This window comes from Glycine soja, chromosome 20 (genome assembly GCF_004193775.1).
Source record: "Glycine soja cultivar W05 chromosome 20, ASM419377v2, whole genome shotgun sequence".
NCBI classification, from domain to species: domain Eukaryota; kingdom Viridiplantae; phylum Streptophyta; class Magnoliopsida; order Fabales; family Fabaceae; genus Glycine; species Glycine soja.
The window spans coordinates 12172309-12197009 of NC_041021.1; the positions used below are offsets into that span (position 1 = coordinate 12172309).

At 35.8% G+C, this 24701-nt stretch overlaps 1 protein-coding gene across 1 annotated transcript; it reads left to right on the forward strand.

Moving 5' to 3' along the window:
- The first annotated feature begins 1412 nt into the window (after positions 1–1412).
- LOC114401448 (protein FAR1-RELATED SEQUENCE 3-like) lies at positions 1413–19182 on the forward strand. Its single transcript, XM_028363959.1, has 6 exons — positions 1413–1820; positions 3185–5513; positions 5606–5695; positions 5897–6046; positions 17912–18028; positions 18829–19182. The coding sequence occupies exons 2-6, from the start codon at positions 3273–3275 to the stop codon at positions 18871–18873; spliced, it is 2643 nt and encodes an 880-aa protein (XP_028219760.1). The 5' UTR covers positions 1413–1820; positions 3185–3272; the 3' UTR covers positions 18874–19182.
- Positions 19183–24701: the final 5519 nt, after the last annotated feature.

Below are 24701 nucleotides of genomic sequence, written 5' to 3' on the forward strand. Positions count from 1 at the left end.
TTATATACTTATTGTAAATAAAATTACCTTAATTACAATTAATTAAATATGAGGGATTATCCTTAATTCATGTAATTACTTTAATTACATAGAAAAATATGACTATAATTAACTATAATTCTTAAGATTACCTGAATTACATTAATCTTTTCTTTTTAACCTATTAATATTTTATCAAATTTAATATAATTCACAAATTAACATATATCTCTACTTGTATTTATTTAGAAATATATAACTTAAAATATCATTTCATAAAACTATTGCGTTTCTGTAAAAAAAATATAGTGTTTTAATTTTTTCTTTATAATTAAAAGCTCTCACTTAAGATTGATTGAAATACTATTTTAAAACATTAATATTCATAACGTATGATTAATTTATTTCTCTTATTTATTATATTCTAAAACCTTTTTTTACTGCTATATTCTAAAACCTATAGCCCACCAAATATATATAATTAACAATACATCTATAATGAACAATAATAATTAACAATTAAAAATATTACATTTAAAATAAAAACTTAATTATAAATATTTTTTAATACAAAATTTAAAGAATATATATAATATTTAAGTGTTTTATAAACATGTTTGTAAATAATGTTTACCTGTGCATGCACAGGAGATAACACTCTAGTTTAGTATAAAAGAAATCTTTAGTTTTTTGGAAATTTAAAATTGGAAATATTTGATTTTTATATTTATTATCAAGTTTGAAAAAGTTTATTGAAATAAAAATTTCATATTATTCTTATTCAATAAGTGTGTACTTTGTAGTGTATTGGGAAGAAAAAAAAAGCATCAGAGAACAGAAATTACGTAATCACACCCATCTTTTGAAGTATTTCTTCCCTGTAGCTTTTATTATACCCAATATCTTCAATTTTTTTACATTATTTGGAGCCCCTAACAAGAATTAGTGTAACGTTTTTTACGTCCAAAAGGAGGTCGATGTAACAAAAGCCTATAAAAGATAATAAGTTTTTGTATATTAGAAAATAGAGGGATATGAAGTATAATAAACGTAAAGGAAGGTATTGTGATTTACACAAATACTTATGATGTGATTTTAACAAATAGGAGATATAATTTTAGGTCCAATTTGTATTTCTTTATCATATAAATATTTGCCCTTCCAACATATATATTTTAATTACATGATGTGAACGTTTTTTTTTTATATATTTTTTATGATAATTAATTATAAACATAAAATTTAGATATCAATTTTTTGATGACAAGTGTAATGCCCGGTAAGAGTATAGTAGTATATATTTTTTTTGAAAAACAAAAAAGAAAATAGAGAAATATAATTTTATTCTATTTTTGTAAAAAAAAAAATAGGAAGAAAGAATAAGCGTGATGCAAAGCGTGTTAAGGATGCCACTGACTTAGGTAATGCACTTGGCAAATCCAACCACAAACAGCACAAGTTGAACTCAGATCCCACTTTGATAAAAGTGAAAGGACTTCGGTCTAAGCCAACCATGACCGTACGATCTAAATCCAACGGTACACATCACGCGTGTGTACTTATGTCTCATCGAATCTGTGTGACACGCACTCACTCTCTCTCACCTCTCTCTCTCTCTCCCTCCTCTCGTCTCTGCAACTCCCGGTGGTTGAGAAACCCTAACCACCGTTGAAACGCCGTTGTTTCACTCCCAAACCTCGCTATTCACGCGCGTTTCCCGCCACCGTTCCGAAGAGAAGTGATTTCCACCAAGTTGAGCATCTGGGATTCTTCTTCAACCCCGAAATTGGGAGATTCGTGAATCAATTTGCGTCAGCTCGTAATAATTTATAGTCGTTGCTGTAAGTTAGGGTTTCCAGTTTTCCATGGCAATTTGCAGGAATTCGTTTAGTCAATAAATTTGTAAATGTTACAATTTCTGGGTTAATTTTCAAGTTTTAATTTTGTTCGTCGTTGTGGATCACAAAATCTTTTGTATTAGGGGCTTTATTAATCTTCATAGCTTCTTTTCCTTTTTATTAATCTTTTTTGTGCATAAGACTTTTAAAGTAATTATTATAAAAGTAAAAATTGTTACGGTATATGATAAGAGTGAGTGAGTGACACTGCATGGAAACTGAATTCAAAATATAATTTTTGGTTTTCGTCTTATTGAAGTCTCTGTAGCTTCTACAACTTTTGATATGTGATGATTAATTGATTAATAAATTTGTGAATTTATAGTTATATTATAGGGTAAACTATGTTTTTGGTTCCAGTATTTTCAATCAAATTTGGTTTTAGTCCTTGTAGTTTTAAATTGATCAATTTGGTCCCTTTACTTAAAAAAAATATGTGAATTTGGTTCCTTTACTTTAAAAAAATAGGTGAATTTGGTCCCTATACTTTAACAAATAGTTGATTTAGTCCTTATTTGGTCTCTCAATCGTCAATGCTTAGAAACTAAATCCACTTATTTTTTAAAGTATAGGGACCAAATTGATCCATTTGAAACTATAGGAACCAAAGTTTGACCAAAAGTATAAGGACTAAATACCTCTTTTATCCTATATTCTATATAGCTTAAACATATTTGAGACATTGAATTCTTATGTTATTGGCATCATTTAAGTATACCTGATGTTATTTTTGGTTGGATGGAAAGAAAATAGAGAGGAAAAAAACACACGTACATAACGATGTTTTTTCTTCTGTTTGGTTGGAGAGAAATTGGAAGAAAAAAGGAGACCAAAATTGACTATAGAAACTAAAATTCAAAATTTTTGTGTCTTTCACTTCTCTTTTAATTCAAATTTCAAAGTTTTCTTTCCTTAATGCACTCAACCAAACAGGCCTGAAGATTTCTTGTCGACCTGTGCCTTGCTTTCTGAAGCTGGTCTGTTTTGAGTTGCAACTTAAAAAGTCAGAGTCAAACCACAGAATAATGATGCCACTTCATAAAAGCTTAATTTGGTAAAAAAAATATTTGAACAAATATACTTTTTGGGTAGCTGAGTAGTTCATTTTCTTTGTTTAGCTCCATTTCATTTTGAGAATATATAATGCTTTTTACTGATGTACACAGGAAATGATTGTGGTGTTTACATAATGAACTTTTGTGCTGTCTTAGGAGATCAATTTTTTATTTTCTGGAACTTTCTTTTTTCAATTTTGAATTTACTTGGAGCACAGGCAACTTAGATGGCACCTACTTTCTATTTGATAGGGTTAAAGGCCTAAAGCATTCAGTCCATGGTCTGTACATTTACCCATGAAATAGGCACACTGTAAGATAGTGGTATAAATTGTTTGAAATGGATGTTCAAGTGATAAATGTGGAAGTAAGTGGTCATCAAACTAAGGCAGATGATGGCGATGCAGAACCAAGTGACGGTGAAGTTAATAATGCTGAAAACTATGGATCTCATGTTGAGGATGAGATTTCTGAGCCACACGTGGGTATGGAATTTGGCTCTGAAGATGTTGCTAAGAATTTTTATAATGAATATGCTAGACACATGGGTTTTAGCTCTAAGGTTGGCCCATATGGTCGCTCTAAAGCTGATGGCGAAAATATGTATAGGGAGTTTGTGTGTGGTGGGGAAGGTTTGAAAAAAAGCCCAAATGAAAGTTGCAATGCAATGATTAGGATTGAGCTAAAGGGTCAAAATAAATGGGTTGTAACAAAATTTGTGAAGGAGCATAGTCATTACATGGTGAGTTCCAGTAAGGCACACAGTCGTCGGCCAAGTAAGCATTTTTCCAGTGTTGGAAGGACAATGCCTGAAACATATCAAGGAGTGGGTCTTGTTCCCAGTGGTGTCATGTATGTATCTATGGATGGGAATCGTGTTTCAAATCAGAATACTCGTGGGGTGAAGAATATTCATACTGCTGCTGCTGAACGCAGTCACTTAGTTAAAAATTCCACATTGATGAATTATTCTGTTAGGCCTTGTTCTCAAAACAAGACATTGGGGAGGGATGCTCATAATCTGCTGGAGTATTTTAAGAAGATGCAGGCTGAGAATCCTGGTTTCTTCTATGCGATACAACTTGATGAAGAGAATCGTATGTCTAATGTCTTTTGGGCAGATGCAAGATCAAGGACAGCATACAGTTATTACGGAGACACAGTTCATCTGGACACAACATACAAGGTAAATCAATATAGAGTGCCATTTGCTCCTTTTACTGGGGTAAATCATCATGGTCAAATGGTTTTGTTTGGTTGTGCACTCATTTTGGATGATTCTGAGGCATCTTTTCTGTGGCTCTTGAAGACATTTCTCACAGCAATGAATGATCGCCAGCCTATCTCTATAACTACTGATCAAGACAGAGCCATGCAGACAGCAGTTTCTCAAGTTTTCCCACAAGCTCGCCATTGTATTAGCAAGTGGCAAATCTTGAGAGAAGGCCAAGAAAAGTTGGCCCATGTCTGTCTTGCACATCCAAATTTTCAGGTTGAACTTTATAATTGTATTAACTTGACAGAAACCATTGAGGAGTTTGAGTCATCTTGGAATTTTATCCTCAATAAATATGAACTCAGGGGAAATGATTGGCTTCAGTCATTGTATAATGCTCGTGCTCAATGGGTTCCGGCATACTTTCGTGATTCATTTTTTGCAGCAATATCTCCTACTCAAGGATTTGATGGTTCTTTTTTTGATGGTTATGTCAACCAACAGACGACGTTGCCATTGTTCTTCAGGCAGTATGAAAGAGCTTTAGAGAGCTGGATCGAAAAGGAAATAGAAGCTGATTTTGAGACAGTTAGCACAACACCAGTTTTGAAGACGCCTTCGCCAATGGAGAAACAGGCTGCTAATCTTTATACAAGAAAAATATTTTCAAAGTTTCAAGATGAGCTTGTTGAAACTTTTGTTTATACTGCAAATAGAATTGAAGGAGATGGGCCAAATAGCACATTTAGAGTTGCAAAATTTGAGGATGACCAAAAGGCATACATGGTTACATTAAACCATTCTGAGTTGAAAGCTAACTGTAGTTGCCAAATGTTTGAGTATGCAGGCATTCTTTGCAAGCATATTTTAACAGTTTTCACTGTGACAAATGTACTTACATTACCACCCCATTACATCTTAAAACGGTGGACACGGAATGCCAAAAACAGTGCTGGATTGGATGAACATACTGGTGAATCACATGCACAGGAGTCTTTGACAGCAAGGTATGGCAATCTTTGTAAGGAAGCCATCAGATATGCTGAGGAAGGGTCAGTAACTGTGGAAACTTATAATGCTGCAATAAGTGGTCTTAGAGAAGGTGTAAAAAAGGTTGCTAATGTGAAAAAAAGTGTTGCCAAAGTTACGCCTCCTAATAATCAGGCCAGTGGGACTGCATATGATGACAGGAAAACTACTCCAACTTTGGATACAACTCCTCTTTTATGGCCTTGGCAAGATGAAATAACAAGAAGGTTTAATCTTAATGATGCTGGTGGTCCTGTTCAATCAGTTGCTGATCTAAACTTGCCACGGATGGCCCCAGTCTCTCTTCATCGAGATGATGGTCCATCTGAAAACATGGTAACTGAAAATATAACGATGCGTTCTATTTCTCTGGTTTAGTGGAATATGAATCTATAACATTGATGTGGTCCTTGGGTTCTTTCCTGTAGGTAGTTCTTCCATGCCTAAAATCAATGACATGGGTAATGGAGAACAGGAACTCAACTCCAGGGAATAAAGTAGCTGTTATCAATCTGAAGGTATGCTCATATTAACCACAAATAAGAAAATACATATTTTAGTTTGTATTATGGGTAATGGGCTTCAATCCTTGATTTGCAAGGGTATAAATATCTTTTGTAGTCTTTTCATTTGGCAAAGTACTGTATTTTTCTTGTCAATTTTTTGGTAACCTGTGTGGAGATTTAGTCCGTTGACATATTTCAAACATCATATTGCAGTTGCAAGATTATAGCAGGGCTCCATCTGCAGAATCTGAGGTTAAGTTTCATCTCTCCAGAGTTACTTTAGAACCAATGTTGAAGTCTATGGCTTACATCAGCGAACAGCTGTCAACACCAGCTAATAAGGTTGCTGTAATAAATCTCAAGGTATGTCATCTTATTTTCTGAACTTATTCTTCTCATACATTCACTGTTTGAGTTATGTTGAATTATTTTTCTCGACTTCTAGTACTAGAAAAGCAGTGATAATTTGTCTTCATACTTCTGTGATAATTTTCCTCCAAACAATTTTCTTCATACTCTAGAGATTAAGAAAGACATACATGTATTCAATTTTGATTTATAAAGTGAAAATTTATGATAGAGTACCTGCTAATTGCTATTGATTTTGTTATTCTAGAAGATAAATTAATGCATTAAATTTGATATTTGACAAGGGAATTAAGCTTGTTAATCGTATTTCAGGAGGCTTTGGTGGTATTGGACAATGAGGTTGATTATTAAAAAAGTGTTATGAGAGCGTGTTTTATTGGCTTGTTAGAAAAGTGACTAACTTATTTAATTTTCTTGTTTTTTTTTCTTATAAGTGTTTATGGAAAATTTACCCAACAGGGCATAGAACTTTATTTGTTTTGACACTAATATCCTATAATTAGTGTAAAATGAGAGAAATATAGAGGGATAATGGACTGAAACTGTGTGTCAGAGTACACAATGAATGCTTGTTAATATAGACAGGTAGTATTGATTACACATAATTAGAGGATATTCAATTTCCTCTAAATCAGATCCTCTAAATCAGATATCATATCCTATCACATTATTATACATTAAATTCTTGTTTCTCATCACTTACCCTCAAGCTAAAGCTTTTAGCTTGTTACAAGAAAATTTATTCCCAACTAATAAATAAAATCATAAAATTGAGTTCCACCAAAAATAATGTTTGAAGGAAAACTCGGGGATGTTGGTGAAGTCGGGAAATATTGCTAGAAAGATAACATTGTCAAACTAAGAAAAGTGTAGGGTGAAAATTGTGTCTTTTCCTCTTTGTATTCCCCTATAAATATTGGTTATTACAAATAAATACAAGCTGATTTTCTGCCCTGTAAATTAGCAAAACTACGGTAAATCCCTATATTGCAGCTGTTATATTCTAATTAAGGAAAGAATCTCAGATTTGCAATTACAAATAGGCTTTTAAATGGCTTTAAATATCCAGCTGTATTATGCTGCAATTAGAACATTTCCATTTCCATTGACAGCCCCCCTCAAATTGATGCTGGTGAATCTAAAAGCATCAATTTGTCAACTAGGAAATCGTGGCGTTGACGAGTTAATGATTTGGTGAAGATGTTTGCAAGCTGGACAGAAGTGGAGACATGAGGTAGAATGATAACTTTGCGGTTGTGGGCCTCGTGGATTGAGTGACAATCAACTTCTATGTGCTTTGTGCGTTCATGATAAACTGGATTTGATGCAATTTTAATGGCACTGGTGTTGTCAACATGTAATGGAGTTGGTTGAGCTTGCGTAAAACCAAGTTCTATAAGAATGCCATGCAACCAAATTATCTTAGAGCAAGCAACAAACATGTCACGATACTCCGATTCAGTGGACGACTTAGAGACAGAGTCTTGTTTCTTGGATTTCCAAGAAATTAGAGCATCACCTAGAAACATACACCAACTAGTAGTGGATTTTCTTGTGTCCGGACATCCAGCCCAGTTAGCGTCACCATAGGCTCGAAGTTGGAGTGAAGAACCTGCAGGAAAAAATAAGCCACGGTTGGAAGTGCCAAGAAGATATTGGATGATGCAATGGACTGCTGAAAGGTGGAGATGCCGAGGGGATTGCATGAACCTGCTCACTGTGTGGACAGCAAACGATATGCCAGGGTGAGTTATGGTTAGGTAGATAAGACTACCAACCAACCTGCGATATAAAGTCGGGTCCTCAAGAAGAGAACCTTCATCACGACTGTATTTGACACTAACTTCCATGGGGGTATCAATAGTGCTTGAATTGGTGAGACCAAATCTTGAATATACTTGTGCTGATTTAAGAAAAGGCTTGCTGGTTGATAGCGAACTTCTAATCCCTGGAAGTAAGTGAGTTGGCCAAGGTCTTTCATGTGGAAGGTGGAATGCAACAGCTGTTGAGTTGCATAGATAGCTGTTTAATCAGAACCAGTCACCACAATGTCGTTCACATAAACAAGAAGAATCACTATGCCTTTAGAATTTCTTTGTAGAAAAAGAGAATGGTCATACTGGCTTTAAGTGAATGAAAAGCCAAGAAGAGTGGACCGAAATTTCTCAAACCATACTCTAGGTGCTTGCTTCAAGCCATATTAAGAGTGTTTTAGTTTGCAAACAGCATTAAGTGAGGGAGTTGTCATACCCTTGGGAAGTTTAATGTAAACTTCCTCCTCGAGGTCACCATAGAGAAATGCATTTTTGACATCTAATTGGTATAGTAGCCAAGATTGAGAGGCAGCAAGAGCAAGAACAATGCGTACAGTAGTCATTTTTGCAACAGGTGCAAAGGTCTCACCATAATTAAGACCATATTCTTGCTTATTTCCAAGAACAACCAAGCGAGTCTTATAACTGTCTATGAATCCATCCGAACGAAGCTTTATAGATAACACAAACTTACTGCTAAGAGGTTTAATTGATGGAGGATATGGAACAACATTCCATGTCTGATTTTCTTCAAGTGCTAGAAGTTTTGTTTCAATAGCTTTATGCCAATGGTCATGCTCCATTGCCTGTTTATAAGAAGATGGAATAGCAATAGAGGATAACATGGCTGTCAATGATAAAGGAGAGATGAAACCATGCATATCTGGGGGTTTACAAACACGGGAATTGCGTCATAGTGGTGCTAGATCAACAGTCAGAGAGTGATTCTGAGGGGCCCTAGGAGCAGATGGAGGATTTGAAGTCGCATGATTATGACATTGGTACACCAAGAAAGGTTTAGATGATGGTGATCCTGTAGAAGAGGTATTAAGTAATGGAAAAATAGAAATTGAGGGAGAGAGATGATCATGGTGAGTAGCAAAAATTTATGTATTTCCCTGAAATATGACATTTCTAGAGACCTGAATCCGACGTAGATTAGGATCATACCATAGAAAACCTTTTTTGGTGAGTAGAATAACCAAGAAATGCACATTCAACTGATTGAGCAATGAACTTTGTCCGTTCTTGTGGGGAAAGATGCACATAGCATACACAACCAAAGGTACGAAGATTAGAATAAGTGGGTGGGTGACCAAATAGCTGAGTAAAAGGAGTGTCATGGTTCAATGTTGAAGAAGGCAAGCGATTAATAAGGTGAACAGTAGTAGAGAGAGCTTCACACCAGAACTGAGATGGCACAAAAGATTTCAACAAAAGGGTGCAAACAACATCTAGAAGATGACGGTTTTTTCTTTCGGCTACCCTGTTTTGTTGAGGGGTTGAAGGACAAGACCTTTAAGAGATAATACCATTTGTTCTAATGGATTCCTGAAATAAATGAGACATGTACTCCCCCTCATTGTCAGAACGAAGTATTTTTATTTTTGAAAAGAATTGGGTTTAAGCATAAGCATGAAAAAATTTGAAAGCAGTGAATACTTCGTTGTTTGAGCGTAGAAAAAAAACCCATGTGAAACAAGTATAATCATCAATAAAAGTGACGAAGTACTTGTAATTAGCATGAGATATTACAGGTGCCATCCCCCACAAATCACTATGTATCAAATCAAAAGGTTGTTCTATAGTGGATGTATGAGTTGGAAATGGTAAAATTTGACTTTTGCCAAGTTTACGAGAAACACAATCAAATTGAACATCACAAAGAGATGGTGATTCTTTATTTCCAAGAAAGCCAGATTTCAACAATCCATGAACTACATTTGAATTTGGATGTCCAAGATGCTTATGCCACATGTGGGAATCAACATGAACAGAATTACAAGAAACATAAGGTATGGAAAGACATGGAGTCAAAGAGAAATGGATTGGAAAAAGGTGTCCAACTTTAGGCCCTTCACAATCATCTTCCCTAACTGTTGATCCTGCACAAGACAACTGGATTTTGAGAATTCTACCTGACAATCATTATCGACCAATTGACCAACAAAAATAAGGTTACTCTTTAGGTCAGAAGAGACAAAGACATTAGTTAAAGATGAAGAAATATCACCCACTACTGTGATAGCTAAATGGTTGCCATCAGTAGTATGAATCTTAAGATCTCCAAAATATTTGGTGGCATTAGTAAGGAAATGAGCATTGTTTGTCATATGATTGGAAGCCATAGATTCAAAGTACCAAGGAACAAAGGACGAAAAGGTTTTACCCGAGAGTCCTAATGCAGAGTGTCGCAACCTATCATTCGATGGGAGGGTGAGGCGAAAAGCCAAAGGTGCGTCTTCTCATGAAGAAAACGTGTGGAATCGCCGCCAACGTTTATTTGAAGAAAACGTTAGAAAAACCAAAAAGAGGTTTGGAAATTTTGAAAATAAGAGTTCGGGAGTTAGCCCCCATTTTGTGCAAGTTCAGAACAAGCATTCCTTTCCATCATATGGCTTGCCTTCCAACTACACACCACCCAATCTTGCCCACACTCCCGATGAGAATGTCGACAACTCCGCACCCATGCCCAGGCATTGGACCTTGAAATGATCTCAAGTGATATTTGATAAAAAGAAATTAGTTATGAGTTGGTGTTATCTTGGTTTTGTTTATTAACTTTCAATCTCTTTAAAGACAACTTTACAATACTAATGATTGGTTAAGATTAAACTTTACAAAGAAAAACGAGATCGTCGATGATAAATGAAGAAGATGGATGTGCACATAATAACAGGGGGGCCACTAAGGGTAGATAGATCACATCAAAATCTTAAGAAAACAAAACTAACCGACGGTCGCACGAAAAACACCGAACAAGGAACGATGTAGAGATTGATCACAGTCACAATTCGGTAGTACCTCAGCTTCGTTTCCTCTTCTTTCTTCTTCTTCTTTCTTAGTTCTCTCAATTCCCTCCACTTCTGAACCTTGGAACCTCCCCTCAGCCTTCCATCACGCTTATTTATAGCAAAAAATGGCATTCGGGACCATGGCAGCTCGCCCAAGCGAGCTGGAGCTCACCCAGGCGAGCCAGAGGCTAGCCTGGGCGAGCTAGGGTCCAGGAAACTCAATAAAAAGACCATTTTGCCCCTCCTTTTTGGTATCCTTTGCATTCTTGATCAAAACATTGAACGATCTTTTGTCTTGTGCGGTAAGTTGTGTTGAACAATGCAGTTCGGCTAGTGAGAATCAATGAATGATAGTCCCCGGACGAAATTAGGGTATGACACAGAGAATGCGGAAATGATCATTTGTTGAACCATTTTAGGAGTCAATGGACAGGGGCAAAAGCATTGTGTTGGACACAAGCTGAATTCATAGAGCTACTAGGAGTAGAAGAACCAACTGAAGCAGTAAAAGCTGTTGTAGAACTCCTGGGCAGTCGTATGAGACATTCTTTAGTAATATGCCCATCCTTTTTACAGTAACTGCAAATTTTTTTGGGGCAATTGGAAGCATAATAGCCAAATTCTTTGCAGTAGAAGCATTGAATAGCACTCATGTCCCATCCTTTTGGCTTGGCTTGTGTTGCAATTCACCACTAAAGAGGGTACAGGGTTGATCCATGGTGTTTTGAGTGAGAAGGCGTTGTTCCTCACGAAACAAATCATTGAGACATTCATCCAAAGAGGGTACAGGGTTTCCGTTCATTAGATTAGACCTTATTCCTTCAAATTCAAATCGTAGTTTCATAAGAAACTGATCACGTTTAGTAGTTTCATGAACAGATTGTACGGAACTAAGGCCTTCAGAAGGTAAATTTTCATAGAGAATTTCAGTGTATTCAGCCCACAAATTCATGAAATTAGAGTAAAAATCAGAAATAGAGAGACTATCCTGTTGAAGCTGGAATCTTCTTTCCGTGTTATTCTGATTGTAGATTTTCTGCAGATAAGCCCACATCTCGGATGCAGTCTTGAAGGGTCGAAGATTGAGAACAATGGTGGGATCAACAGAGTCAGAGGCGATAATCCAGGCCATGACCAGAGCATCCTTAACGACCCACTTGGCATGCTCTTCCTTGTGGGTGGCTTTGTTAGGAGTGGGGTTGCTGCCATCAATATGACCCCACAGATCTTTACCGGTGACAAATATCTCGAGTTGAAATGCCCAGGATGAGTAATTCTTGCCATTGAGGTGGACCATTAAGACATCATACTTTTCAGAAGACATGAGGCTAAGAAAAAAAATTGGTCACGTGGAACCAATTTCAGACTAGGAATGAGCTGAAGAACAACCAAGAAAGAACTTGATCTGGAATAGGAAAACAGACTTGGATAAGAATTGCAAAAGGACAGAGACTTATAGGCTAGGCTAGACTAGGATCGTGACCCAGTTTGATACCATGTCAAACTAAGAAAAGTGCAGGGTAAAAAGTGTCTTTTCCTCTGTGTATTCCCCTATAAATATTGCTTATTACAAATAAATACAAGCTGATTTTCAGCCCTGTAAATTAGCAAAACTACCGTAATTCCCTATACTGCATCTGTTATATTCTAATTAAGGAAAGAATCACAGATTTGCTGTACAAATAGGCTTTTAGATGGGTTTAAATATTCAGCCGTATTATGCTGCAATTAGAACATTTCCATTTTGATTGACAAACATTGCTATAGAGCTGGAATAACCACCAGCCTAAGAAATTTATGGCAAGCAAAGGAAGCAAGTTCCAACCTTCTTAAGAACCACATTTGGAAGCTTCAAACCAATATTTTGAAGACAACTCAGGGATCTTGGTGAAATTGGGGAATATTGCTAGGAAGAGAACGCTGTAACACTCATCAGCTTAAGTAAATCAAAAGCAAGTTCCGATCTTCTTAAAACCAAGATTTGGAAGCTTCAAATGAAGTGTGGAAACTCAATTATTCAAACTGAAGAGGTGAAATCATGATTAAGTGACAGCAAAGCGAGAAAAGTCACTGATAAACATGCCGGAAAAAGGACAGCAACAAAATAGGCAACTGGAAAATAAGCGGCAAGTTGAAGACAGTGGCCGGAAAACATGCCGAAAAAGGCAGGAGCAGAATAGGCGACCGAAGTTCTTCGCTGTATAATAAATGGCAAGTAGAAGGCAGTGACCAGCAAATGGGTACGAATAGGGATGAAACTCTAGTGGTAGGAGCAGCTGGGCGACCACCATATCAAAAAGTACTGTTGAAACAGCAGCCAAACGCGTTGTCACGCGACAGAAACAAGGAAGTACTGTTGAACCAGCTCCGATGGAGCTGAAACTGCAGGGATTGGTGTGCGAGGGAGGTACGACACCGGAGGTGGAGGTGTGTCATCAACGGCGGCGACATGCTCTCTCTTACATGCCAGAAAACAGATTTGCGATAGTGCTGTTTGGTTCGCAAAGAATGGGCGTGTGAGGGAGTGTCACCAGTCTGATCAAGATGCCATAACCATGTCTTGTAGATCGGTGGACGATGATGCTGGTGGTGGGGTCACATGCCAGAAATGTTGCCGGAGCTCCGGCGACGGACTGTGGAGAACAGCAGTGGCTGATGGAAAAGAGGGGAATCGCCGAAAAAGGGGCAGCAAGCAGAAAGGTCAACTGGGAATGTGGAAAACGGTCACCAGAAGAAAAGCGACTAGTGGAGAGCTCCACCGAAATGCGGAAAAAGGCCGTCAGAAAAGTGACAGCAGCTGGAGTCACTGGAGAGGGAGAAAGGGTAGTCAGAAAGTGCCGGAATAAGTGTGACGACTAGAAGTAATTTTATTTCTTATTTATGATTAAAAAGAGAAGAAAATCACCCTATATATAGACTTTTATCACATTTAATTCAGGAACTTCGACTAAAATACTTTACAATTCTCAAGAGCCTAAGAATATGTACATACTAAATAAAGGAAAATATGTACAATTCATTAATCATATTAATTACAATAATTATACTGTACAGCACTCCCCTCAAGTTGGAGAATGAATACCAATCATTCTTAGCTTGCAAATAGGATCTTGAAACCACTCTATAGGAAGTCTTTTGGTGAATACGTCTGCTAACTGGAGGTGGAGTCTTGAAGGAACATACACCTGTATCTGTAAAACCACTGTCTAATTTTTCTTTAAAGAAGTGTCGATCTACTTCTATATGCTTTGTCCTTTCATGTTGAACTAGGTTATGTGCAATGATGATGTCAAACTTATTATCAGTATCACAAAATAGTTTCATAAGAGCTACATACTTTAGGTCATTGAGAACAATCTTGATCCATAACAACTCACGCACTCCTTGAGACACGACTCTAAATTTTGCCTCTCCACTTGGCGTGACCTTTTGAATAATTCTATTTACAACTTGAAAGTGCTGCCATGGGTCATGTATGAACTTACTAACCATACTAACTGCATAAGCTAAATCAGTCGTGGTATGTGATAGATAAATGTATTTTCCCCCAAGTTTTTGATATTGGGTCTTCTCTACCTTAGGGCTTTCTTCATCATTCTCAATCTTGTATTTTTTCTCTGAGTACTCTAGAAGTCTTGCAACCCTCCTTACCCGTTTCTTTAAGGAGATCCAGCACACGGTTTCTTTGAGAAATAAAGATGCCTTTCTTAGAGAGACAACTTACATTTCAAGGAAGTTCTACTTCTCGAGGTCCTTCATCTCAAACTGAGTAGTGAACTTCTCCCTTAAAATTTGTTTTTCGACCTCATCATCACCTGCGATAATCATATCAATATATCATCTATATAGGCCAAAAGCACTGCACACTTTCCTCACTAAGAATGTTTTTGAAAAAGTGTATGATCACCTTGACTTCACTTGTACCACATGGAAACCATAGCTTAAGTGAAGCTTCCAAACCAAGCACATGGAATTTTCTTGAGACCGTACAAGGCCTTCATTAATCTGCAAACCTTATTTCCTCCATTAGTGGTACCATGTCCAGGTGGGATCTCCTTGTAGATTTCCTCTTCCTGTGATTGCGGCCTATTTGGAAATGCATCACCATTCAAACTCTGTTGTAGCCTATGGCGGCCCCGCATAGCTATGGCACACTATTATTGATAACTATGTTCTGCCTGATTCTTATGATTCTGCAATTTGCAAAACACAACTGAAACTCTTTACAGCTCGTGTTGTATTTGACCTGGATTGGTGGTGTGACCTGTCCAATAAAATCCATGATTTTGGATTTTTTTTTTTATCAGAAGACTACCCGGATTTGTATTATAGTTTAATGAAGGCAGATAACAATTTGTTTCGCCCTATCATCATGTCATTTCTTGTAAAAAAAGCACGAGCCCTTTATATTTACTTTTGAACTTTAATTAGTTTTTCTTCTTTTATATTTTATGCATTATGTAAGGACTTGAGTACTTGTGAATCATAATTTATTTTATTGGCTTAAAGAACCTTTCTGCCCTTATAAAGTAGGTTTATTTTTTATTTTTATTTTAGTCCTTTAAGGATTTATGTTTTAATTTTATTCCTTGTAAATTTGTTATTTTTAGTCTTTTCTGTCAAGTGTTGAGTAACAATGTTAACTGATGATGTAACCATAGTAGTCAATAGCAAATAGTGGCGTGGAGCGGCCATCCCTGAAATACTATTATGGTTTTGTTCGATAAGGTATTTTAGTTAGTTTTTAACTTTTTTTACTAGCTGAAAAACTTATTTGACTATTCGGTAAATAAGTTTTTTTAGTAGCTTCTAGCGTTTTTTGAAAAGCTACTTGAAGTGGTGTTTTTTAAAACGCTAACTTCTAATTTGTAGCTTTTCATATTTTCTTTCCTTTTTATCCTTAATATATTTATCAAATTTCTTGCTTACCCTTTTTAAACAAATCATGATTTTATTATTTTTTAGTCATTTTATATTTTCCAGTTACTTTAACGGCGAGTTTTACTGAACATTTATAATTTAATAAGTTAGGTTTTCATCTTTTATCTAGCTTATTAAATTAAAGTGTTTGGTAAAATTAATTGTTGAAGTAACTAAAAAGTGTAAAATGACAAGAAAAATAATACCATGATTTATTTAAAAAAGGTAACAAGAAAAATGAATAAATATATCGAGGTTAAAAGTGGAAGAAAATATAAAAAGTTAAAAGCTAACATTTTAATAAACGCTAGAAACTACTAAAAAAAAGTTTTCTTACCGAACAATCAAATGAGTTTTTAGTTTTTCAGCTAGTAAAAAAACCTAAAATCTAGCTGAAATGTCTTGTCGAACATGACCTTTATTTATTATTATTCTTTAGTTTCATGGCATGACAAGTCAATGATCTGCCAACATCATTAATGTAGTTACTTGACTGCAGAGACTAGTATAAAAAAATTTAAATTTTACAAGGACTAAAACAAAAGGAAAAAAATCTTTAAAAGACATAAAAAAAGCCCCATATTTTATAGGGGGGTTATTTAAGCCTTTTTTATTTAATGATTCATGAGGATTGTCTTAACCTCTGGTGGCTAAATGTCTTTGGACTTGTATTAAATTTGCACTCTGGGTATTTTCTTCAATTATATGCACATATATCCTTTCTCTATATATTTTTTTGTGAAATATACGTTTAGGATATGATTGATATGCATTAATTGTATAGCTAAAATTGGGGATTTCCTTATTTACTCTTCATTATTAGGTTTCCCTTATTATGTATCCATTCTTATTATAAATAAAGGTTGTGTGTGGTAATATCACACCACACAGTAAATACTTTTCTTACATGGTATCAGTAGTTTAGGTTTTTCAATCCCTTTCTTTTTTTCTTCAGCCACAGCCCACTTTTTTTTATTAGTTAAAATGTCTTGCTGAACATAACCTTAATATGAAAAAGGAAATCAGTATTGATTACAAGATCAATCAATTACTGATAATAAGGAAACTAAATAATGAGTAATAAGGAAAATAATCTTATACTAAATTGCTGTAATTAAAATATATCAAATCATATATTTCACACCCCCTCAAGCTGAAACATATATATCATATGAACCAAGCTTGTTACAAATGTAGTAAATCCAACAAAAACGAAAATAAAGACGGTTCTAATCGTGTGGTTGCGATGAAAAACCTCGGCGGCTGCCAACGAAGGCATGGGTGCTCACTTGTTAATAAAGCAAACCATGCCCTCAGGCAGAAGGAGGTGATTCAAGTGTGACGCTTACCAAAGATGCGTCACGTGCCGTGTTTGTGAATTTATCTCGCTGGAAAAGGGCTTTGGTTGGGGTTGCTGTGGCAGTGTGTTGAGTTGGCTGCACACGTGGACAGTGTGGCATTCTTGAAAGGTCACTTTTGCAGACTGACAAGAGGGCAGCGCACTGGCTGCCAAACAGACCGACAAGTGGGGGTGGGTATTGTTCACTCCCAAAGAAAATTGTGCTCAAAATTTATTTGTGCGAGGGACGTTGGTGAACATTATTGCAGAAGGATGCCGAGAAGGGAGAGGCGACGGTAGTCACTGGTGGTCATCGGTGAAAGGATGCCAAGATGGCTGCCAAACAGCAGTGTGTGCGGTACTACATGCATGTTTGCAAAGAGAAGGAATGTAACTTTGGAAGGACAGAAAAAGGTTCATCGGGACGGTAGGTCCCCGGCAGAGAATGACTTTCATTATTCCTCTGTCAAGAATAACCTAAGCTCTGATATCATATAACAGTCTATTTGGTAGCTGGTATTGTATAGTAGAATATTTAACAGAATGTAGAGTTCATGATTCCTAGTATGGAAAAAGGTCCCTTGAATCATGATACATATCTCTATTTGACAACTATAAATAAGAGTATTGTTAATTCTCACCAACCATGTCTTCTGTAGTATGATATTCTCTATGTCAAATCCCACTTACTGAAAAGGTTTCCTTTGATTCTTTGTTTCTTTACTTTGACCAGTTTTTTGATTGTTTAATGAAATTCTTGAACAATTTTCAGCTTCAAGATACCGAGACAACCTCTGGTGAGTCAGAAGTAAAGTTTCAGGTGTCCAGGGATACATTGGGTGCTATGCTGCGATCAATGGCCTATATCCGTGAGCAGCTTTCTCATGCTGTAAGTGTTCCATTCCTGTTATCTCTAATTATATACAGGATGCATATGATATAAGACTATTACATTTTATCTGAGGTGTGTTTTCTTTTCTTCTATGTTCTTCCATGTATAATAATAGTTGCCAACTACCCCATCCAATGTAAAATTTGCAAATATCACAGAAATGTGTCACAAATCTCATATCAATAATTTGATACTATGACCTATTGATCAAACATATTACATGATTAGTAATAGTGATTACAAAAGATTATTTTTGGCACTTAAAAAAGGCCTGTTTTGTATTAATGTCAAATCCTACTCTTGACCCTGAGAACCATCCTAGCATCTAGTAGCTTATGAAAGTGACCTTTTAAGTAGCCTAAATGAATATGGAATGAATTATTACATGAATTTCCTCTGATCCATAAGCATTGCACTTCTTGACCTTGAACTTATGCTTGCATTGAGGTTGTTCGGATTCCCAAATAAAAGAATAGCTTTTCATATATCTTTAGAAATATGTAGTGTCAATAGAAGAATTTTGCTAACAGTGGTAAACCAATAAAGTTATTAACATAACCATCATCCACCTTTATCAAAAGAGGGCTAAACTAGTTCAGTCAGTATTCTGACCTGAGTTGTTAAAAGTGCTCAATATGTTATGAATATGCATTGTAATTTATATCAAAATTATTAGTACGTATTCATTTTTGGGTACAATTTACATTGATTTATCCGAAAATCTGTGTCATTACTGGATAATGCCTTCTATTTTTTTTAATACTAATGATGTTCGTTTAATTGTTAAACTTTGGCAGGATGATGCACAATCAGAACCTCTGTCGAAAAAACACAGGAAGTAAAGCATCAATATTTCATTTCATATCTGTTGGGTGTGGCTACATATCTTGATAGAAGCGTGATGACCACTCAACAAACAAGAAAGGCTTAGAAATAGTAGTGTATCTGTTGTATCTTTTAGTGTGTAGCTTTTTTCAAGATTGTTTTAACTTTTAGGTTTTTCCAAGTCTGTAGTAACTTATTGTTGTACATGTATCATATGGTAGGTAGCAGCTTTGGTTTATGCAAAGCAGTTAAATTATCTGCCCTCCTTTATCAAACAACCAGAAATAACGAATAAAAATGGGTTTAACAATTTGGTCTAAGTAAGATATTGGACTCCTGAAAGATAAAAATGTGCAAGGTCATTTGGAAGAATTCTAATGGAATTTGCTTAATTTTGTCTTATCTTAATAATGTACTTAAACAAGTGAAGTTTATGAAAGTGATTTAGGATGATATGAAATTTACCAAAAACGTTGTTTTTTATACAGTAATTAAAGACTATTTGTCTTTTTTTTTGTGAAGTACTTTTATGATATTGAACACGATGTTAAAATATTGATATTTATATAATAGAATTGAACTAAATGTTTGTGATACAAGTTTTTAATGTTTAATAAAGGTTTTTCTTAAGTGATGTTTAAAAGGTTTTTTTTTGTCTAAAGCACGGTATCTTTAATGAGATTTATTTAAGGGATTGATTTTTTTAATAGATATTTTTTTATACCCACAAATCACAGATTACACCCATAATCACATACTTAAGAGATAAAGTTATTTATTGACTATGTTACACCGAATTTTTATACTTTTAACATCATCGATTGAAATAATTAGACTGCAGAAAGTATCCTCTTATAATACATTTTAACGTGTCATGTTGTGTTGTTTGTTTTTCTTCCAACTGATATTTATTCCATAGAGTTCTGAAAAAACATTACATTATTTCTGACCAGAGAGAGTGCACCTGATAATGGACCTCTTCTATTCAGTATCTGTCAATACATAAAAATAGTAAGCTAATAATTATAGTTTTCACTTTCATGATCACCACACCACTGAGGCAGCTTTTAGGGTGTTTTGGTTTAGAGGAGAAAATAGGATAAGTAGAAATAGAAGAAAGATAATTTGAAAAAAGAAAAATAAAATAGAAATAAAAGAATATGTTGTGTTATTTGATTTAGGATAAATAGGTGATAAATAATATTTTTTGTGTAAAAAAATCGATTTTTGTGTGTAGAAAATCGATTTTTGTGTGTAGAAAATCGTTTTTATACCTAAATATTGATTCTTTTGGCTAAAAAATTGATTTTACTATAATTGGGAAGAGAGAAATTTGTAACTTTACTGTCTCCAAAATCGCACAAACCAAATGTAGTCATTCCATTTCCATCTTTAGTAACTTTTTTTTAACCAAACACAATCTTAATTTGCTACCATTTCTCTATGGTTTAGCCTGCCTTACGTTGTTTAAATATCCATTCATACCATATGGCCCACACAAGGTTGAATATATGCAGTTTGAAATAAGCTTTTTAACCAATTTTTCAAAGGTTGAGACCTTATAGGCATCAATTAATAATGGCAAGAGGAGAGGAGAATCATATCATTTGAGCTTGTACTGTTAGGTTGAAGATTATCAACCTATGATTCTTCACTAGTCTCAGTACATTGAACCAAGACCTCACACAAGAACTTTGAATATAGAGGAAGAAGGGAAACTCACTCATGAAACTCACACGAGGAAGAACAGTCCCAAGGGACTAAGTGTTATTAATTTTTTATGAATTAATCTGATTACAATAGGATATTGCTATATTTATACAAATGAAAGCAATGAGACCTGCTTAAATTCTAACCACCCTTTTTATTTTTAACCCCTTATGGTTATTTTTTATAAACTGAGTATTACAATTTCCCCTCCATCTGAAGGCCTTGCCCCCAAGGCCCTTTCATCCACTAGCCTCGTTAATAAAGAGTCCCAATCCACTTGAGGAAATTGTTGCTTCAGCTTGTGCACCTCATGCCATGTAGCTTCTTTTGGTGTGGTATGTTGCCAATGTATTAGCACTTCTGTAACCAGCCTGTTGCCTCTTTTCTTTATTCTTCTTCTAGCTAAAATGTCAATTGGCTTCAACTCCAATTGATCATTGCTATCAAAACTTGGCAGTGCTGTAGAAACTGGACAATCTCCATGATGTCTTTTCAGCAAAGAAATGTGGAATACATTATGTATGCGAGCTTGAGCTGGTAAGTCTAGCTTGTATGCCACCTTCCCCACTCTCTACAATTTTGTAAGGACCATAAAATCGTGCATCTAATTTGTGAAACGCTGAGTTAGGTATTGATTGTTGTTTAAATTGTTGTAACTTCAAATATACCCAATCTCCCACTTCAAATTCTTTGCTTGTCCTATTCTTGTTAGCATACAATTGCATCCTCTCATGTGCTTTCCTGAGATTCTTATGTAAAATTGTTGCAATTTCCTCTTGAGTCCTGATGGTGTAGTCTACTACTTCAACTGTTGTATCACCTGTCATCAAGGGATTGTTGCTGATTGGTTTGTAACCATATAAAGCTTCAAACAGGGTCATTTCTGTTCAAAATTCAGCACAACTTAAGAATTCACTCCACTTAGAGGGCATTTCTCCTGTTGCACACCTGAGATATCCTTCTAATACTTTATTTAAAGCCTCTGACTGCCCATCAGTTTGTGGATGGAATGCAGTGTACTTTAGCAATTTGACTCCATGCAACTTGAAGAGTTCTAACCAGAATTTACTCATAAAAATTGGGTCCCTATCTGACACTATCTCACTGGGCCATCCATGCAACTTCACTATTGAATCAATGAATACCTGAGCGATCTTAGCAGCATTGATTGGATGTCGTAATGCTACAAAATGAGCATATTTGGTGTACCTATCAACTACCACCAGAATGATTGTCTTCCCATTAGATTTTGGCAAGCCCACAATAAAATCCATGGCTAAGCACTGCCAAGCCTGAGTAGGGACAGGAAGTGGTTGTAACAAACCACTTGGCAAAACAGGTTTATTCCTTTGGCAAACTATAAACTTGTGCACCCAATCCTTAACCTCTTGTTGCATCCTTTTCCAATAGAAAATTTGCTTCAACCTCTTATATGTATGTGATGCTCCTGAGTGACCACCAAGGACAGATTGATGGAAATTACCAAGCAACTTGTTTCTCACCTCCTGATGTTGCCCTACTACTATCCTTCCTTTCCTCTTCAACAACTCTCCTTGCCACTCATACTACTTATAGGGTTGTTGTAATAGTTGAATCTTATCGATTATTTTTTGTATTTTAGTATCTTCACTGTAAGTGTCTTTCACTGTTTGCAGTAAATCTGATCCTATCTGGTAAATTGCAGCCACACTCCATCTGTACACTTCCTTGACAACACATCTGCAACTGTGTTCTCTTTGCCTTTCTTATATTCAATTGTGAATTGCAGCCCCATTAGTTTTCGTAAGCCCCAATTCTGCATCAAGGATATTGGTGGTTGTTCCAATAGATGCTTTAAAGCCTTCTGATCTGTCTTGATGATAAAATGATTGTCGAGAAAATATTGTTGCCATTTCTACACTGCAAATAAAATAGCATAAAACTACTTTTCATAAGTGGATAACATCTTATATTTCTTCCCCATTTCCTTGCTTATATACGCGATAGGATGCCCTCTTTGCATCAAAATTGTCCCTATACCTGAACCTGAAGCATCAGTTTCAATTACAAACTGTTCTACAAAATTAGGTAGAGCTAGTACTGGAGCCCTTGTTAATGCCATTTTTAATGTAGTAAATGCTTCTGCAACTGCTTCATTCCACTGAAATGCTGCTTCCTTCTTAATAAGTGATGTAAGAGGTTGTGCCAACTTACCTAATTCATGATAAACCTTCTATAATATCCCGATAGACCCAAAAACCCTTTCAGCTGATTGATTGTTGTCGGTCTTGGCCACTGTTGGACTGCTTCTATCTTGTCTGCATCAGGAGCTACTCTTAACTTTGAATTTACATGGCCCAAGTATTCAACTTGACGTTTAGCGAAGCTACATTTTTTTTTTCTGTTCGGAACCAATGTGTTATCTCTTAAGAGTTTCAAGGCCAAGGAAAGATGCTCCATGTGCTCCCTCCAAGTTTTTGAATAAATCAAAATATCATCAAAGAAGACTAAGATTAAATTTCTTAAATGAGGCCGAAAAACATCATTCATCAAACTCTGGAAGGTAGCTGGTGCATTAGTTAATCCAAATGGAAGAACCACCCACTCATAGTGTCCATTATGAGTCCTAAATGCAGTTTTAGGAATGTCAGGCTCCCACATTCGAATTTGATTATAACCACTCCTCAAATCCAGCTTAGAAAAATAAGTGGCACCTTCCAACTCATTCATCAAATCTGCAATCAATAGAATAGGAAATTTATTTTTAATTGTGACTAAATTTAACTTCCATAGTCGATGCAAAGTCTCCACCCTCCATCCTTCTTCTTGATGAGCACCACTGGTGATGCAAATGCACTCCCACTCTCTCTGATAAATCTTGTTTGTAGCAGCTCTTGCACCATCTTTTCAATTTCTATCTTTTGGGTATGTGGATATCTGTACGGTTTAGAAGATAAGGGGGTATTGTTTGTCAAATGAATCTGATGATCATATTTTCTCTGAGGAGGCAACTGAGTAGGAATTCTGAATAGATCTTCAAATTGCAGTAATATTTCAGTTAAGTCTTGCTGCTATTGTTCTGTCAGTGTTGTTTTTGGATGTGAAGTCTCCTGTTGGGTCTCAAAAATCGAAATAGATAACAACATAGCTTATGGTAAAATGCAATTCATAGTTGTAGACGATCCATGGTGCTGTCGACATTGTTGTTCTCCCATGAGCTTCACTGTTTTCCTTGCATGTTCAAATTCCATAGTAAGAGATTTGCAGTTCCACCTTATTTCTCCATGTGTTTTCAGCCACTGTATTCCAAGAATTACCCCAAAGTGAGATCCAGGTAACACCAAAAAATCCACAACAAATTCATGGTCTTTAAATTTCCAACTCAATTGCTCACACTTTTTGTCTATAATTACTGGTTTATCACTGGCTACCACCACAGGAAATTCTTTGATACACTGAGTTGTTAATCCCAATTTCTTCATCCATCTATCACTCACAGAATTATGTGTACTTCTAGTGTCCATTAAGAATGGTAACTCAGTATTGTTAATAATTCCTTTCGACTGTAAGGTCTGGCCACCAGCTATCCCCTTAAGGGAATTTAGTGAAATTTGAACTGCATCAGTGGCTAACAGTTCTTTTCCTAAGGCTATAATGTTTTCCTATTCTTCCTCCTCTTCAGAATCTTTTGATGCCTCACCCTGAGCAACAAATATGGCACTTAATTTCCCCCAAACGACACATTTTTGTTTGTGATTCTTATCCCATGGCTCACCACAAAACCTGCAGAGACCTTTTGCTATCCTGACACTCATTTCTCTTCTGTTGTTTGAAGAAGGTTTTGTTGTAGACATTTCCTTTGTAGAAGACTAAGCTAATGGACTTTGTGTATTGGTGATTGGTGATGGTCTTGAGTTAACTGTTGTAGAATTCCAGCTTCTGTAATAGCTTCTGGCACCCTCAAATTGCTTCTTCTTTGTACCTGCCAATTTCCTTTCTAATTCTTGTAGGACCTCATCTTGCAATCTAGCTAATCACATTGCATCTTGTGGAGACCTAGGGTTATGAATACGGATTGATTTTTCTAATGAAGCATGTAAGCCTCCCAAGAAAAAGCTTATAGCCATTTCTTCAGTAACATCTACCCTAGCTAATA

Coding starts and splice junctions, on each gene's coding strand:
- LOC114401448 (XM_028363959.1), top strand. CDS start 3,273: ATGGATGTTCAAGTGATAAATGTGGAAGTAAGTGGTCATCAAACTAAG. Junction 5,514..5,605: donor ATGGTCCATCTGAAAACATG/GTAACTGAAAAT, acceptor TCTTTCCTGTAG/GTAGTTCTTCCATGCCTAAA. Junction 5,696..5,896: donor TAGCTGTTATCAATCTGAAG/GTATGCTCATAT, acceptor ATCATATTGCAG/TTGCAAGATTATAGCAGGGC.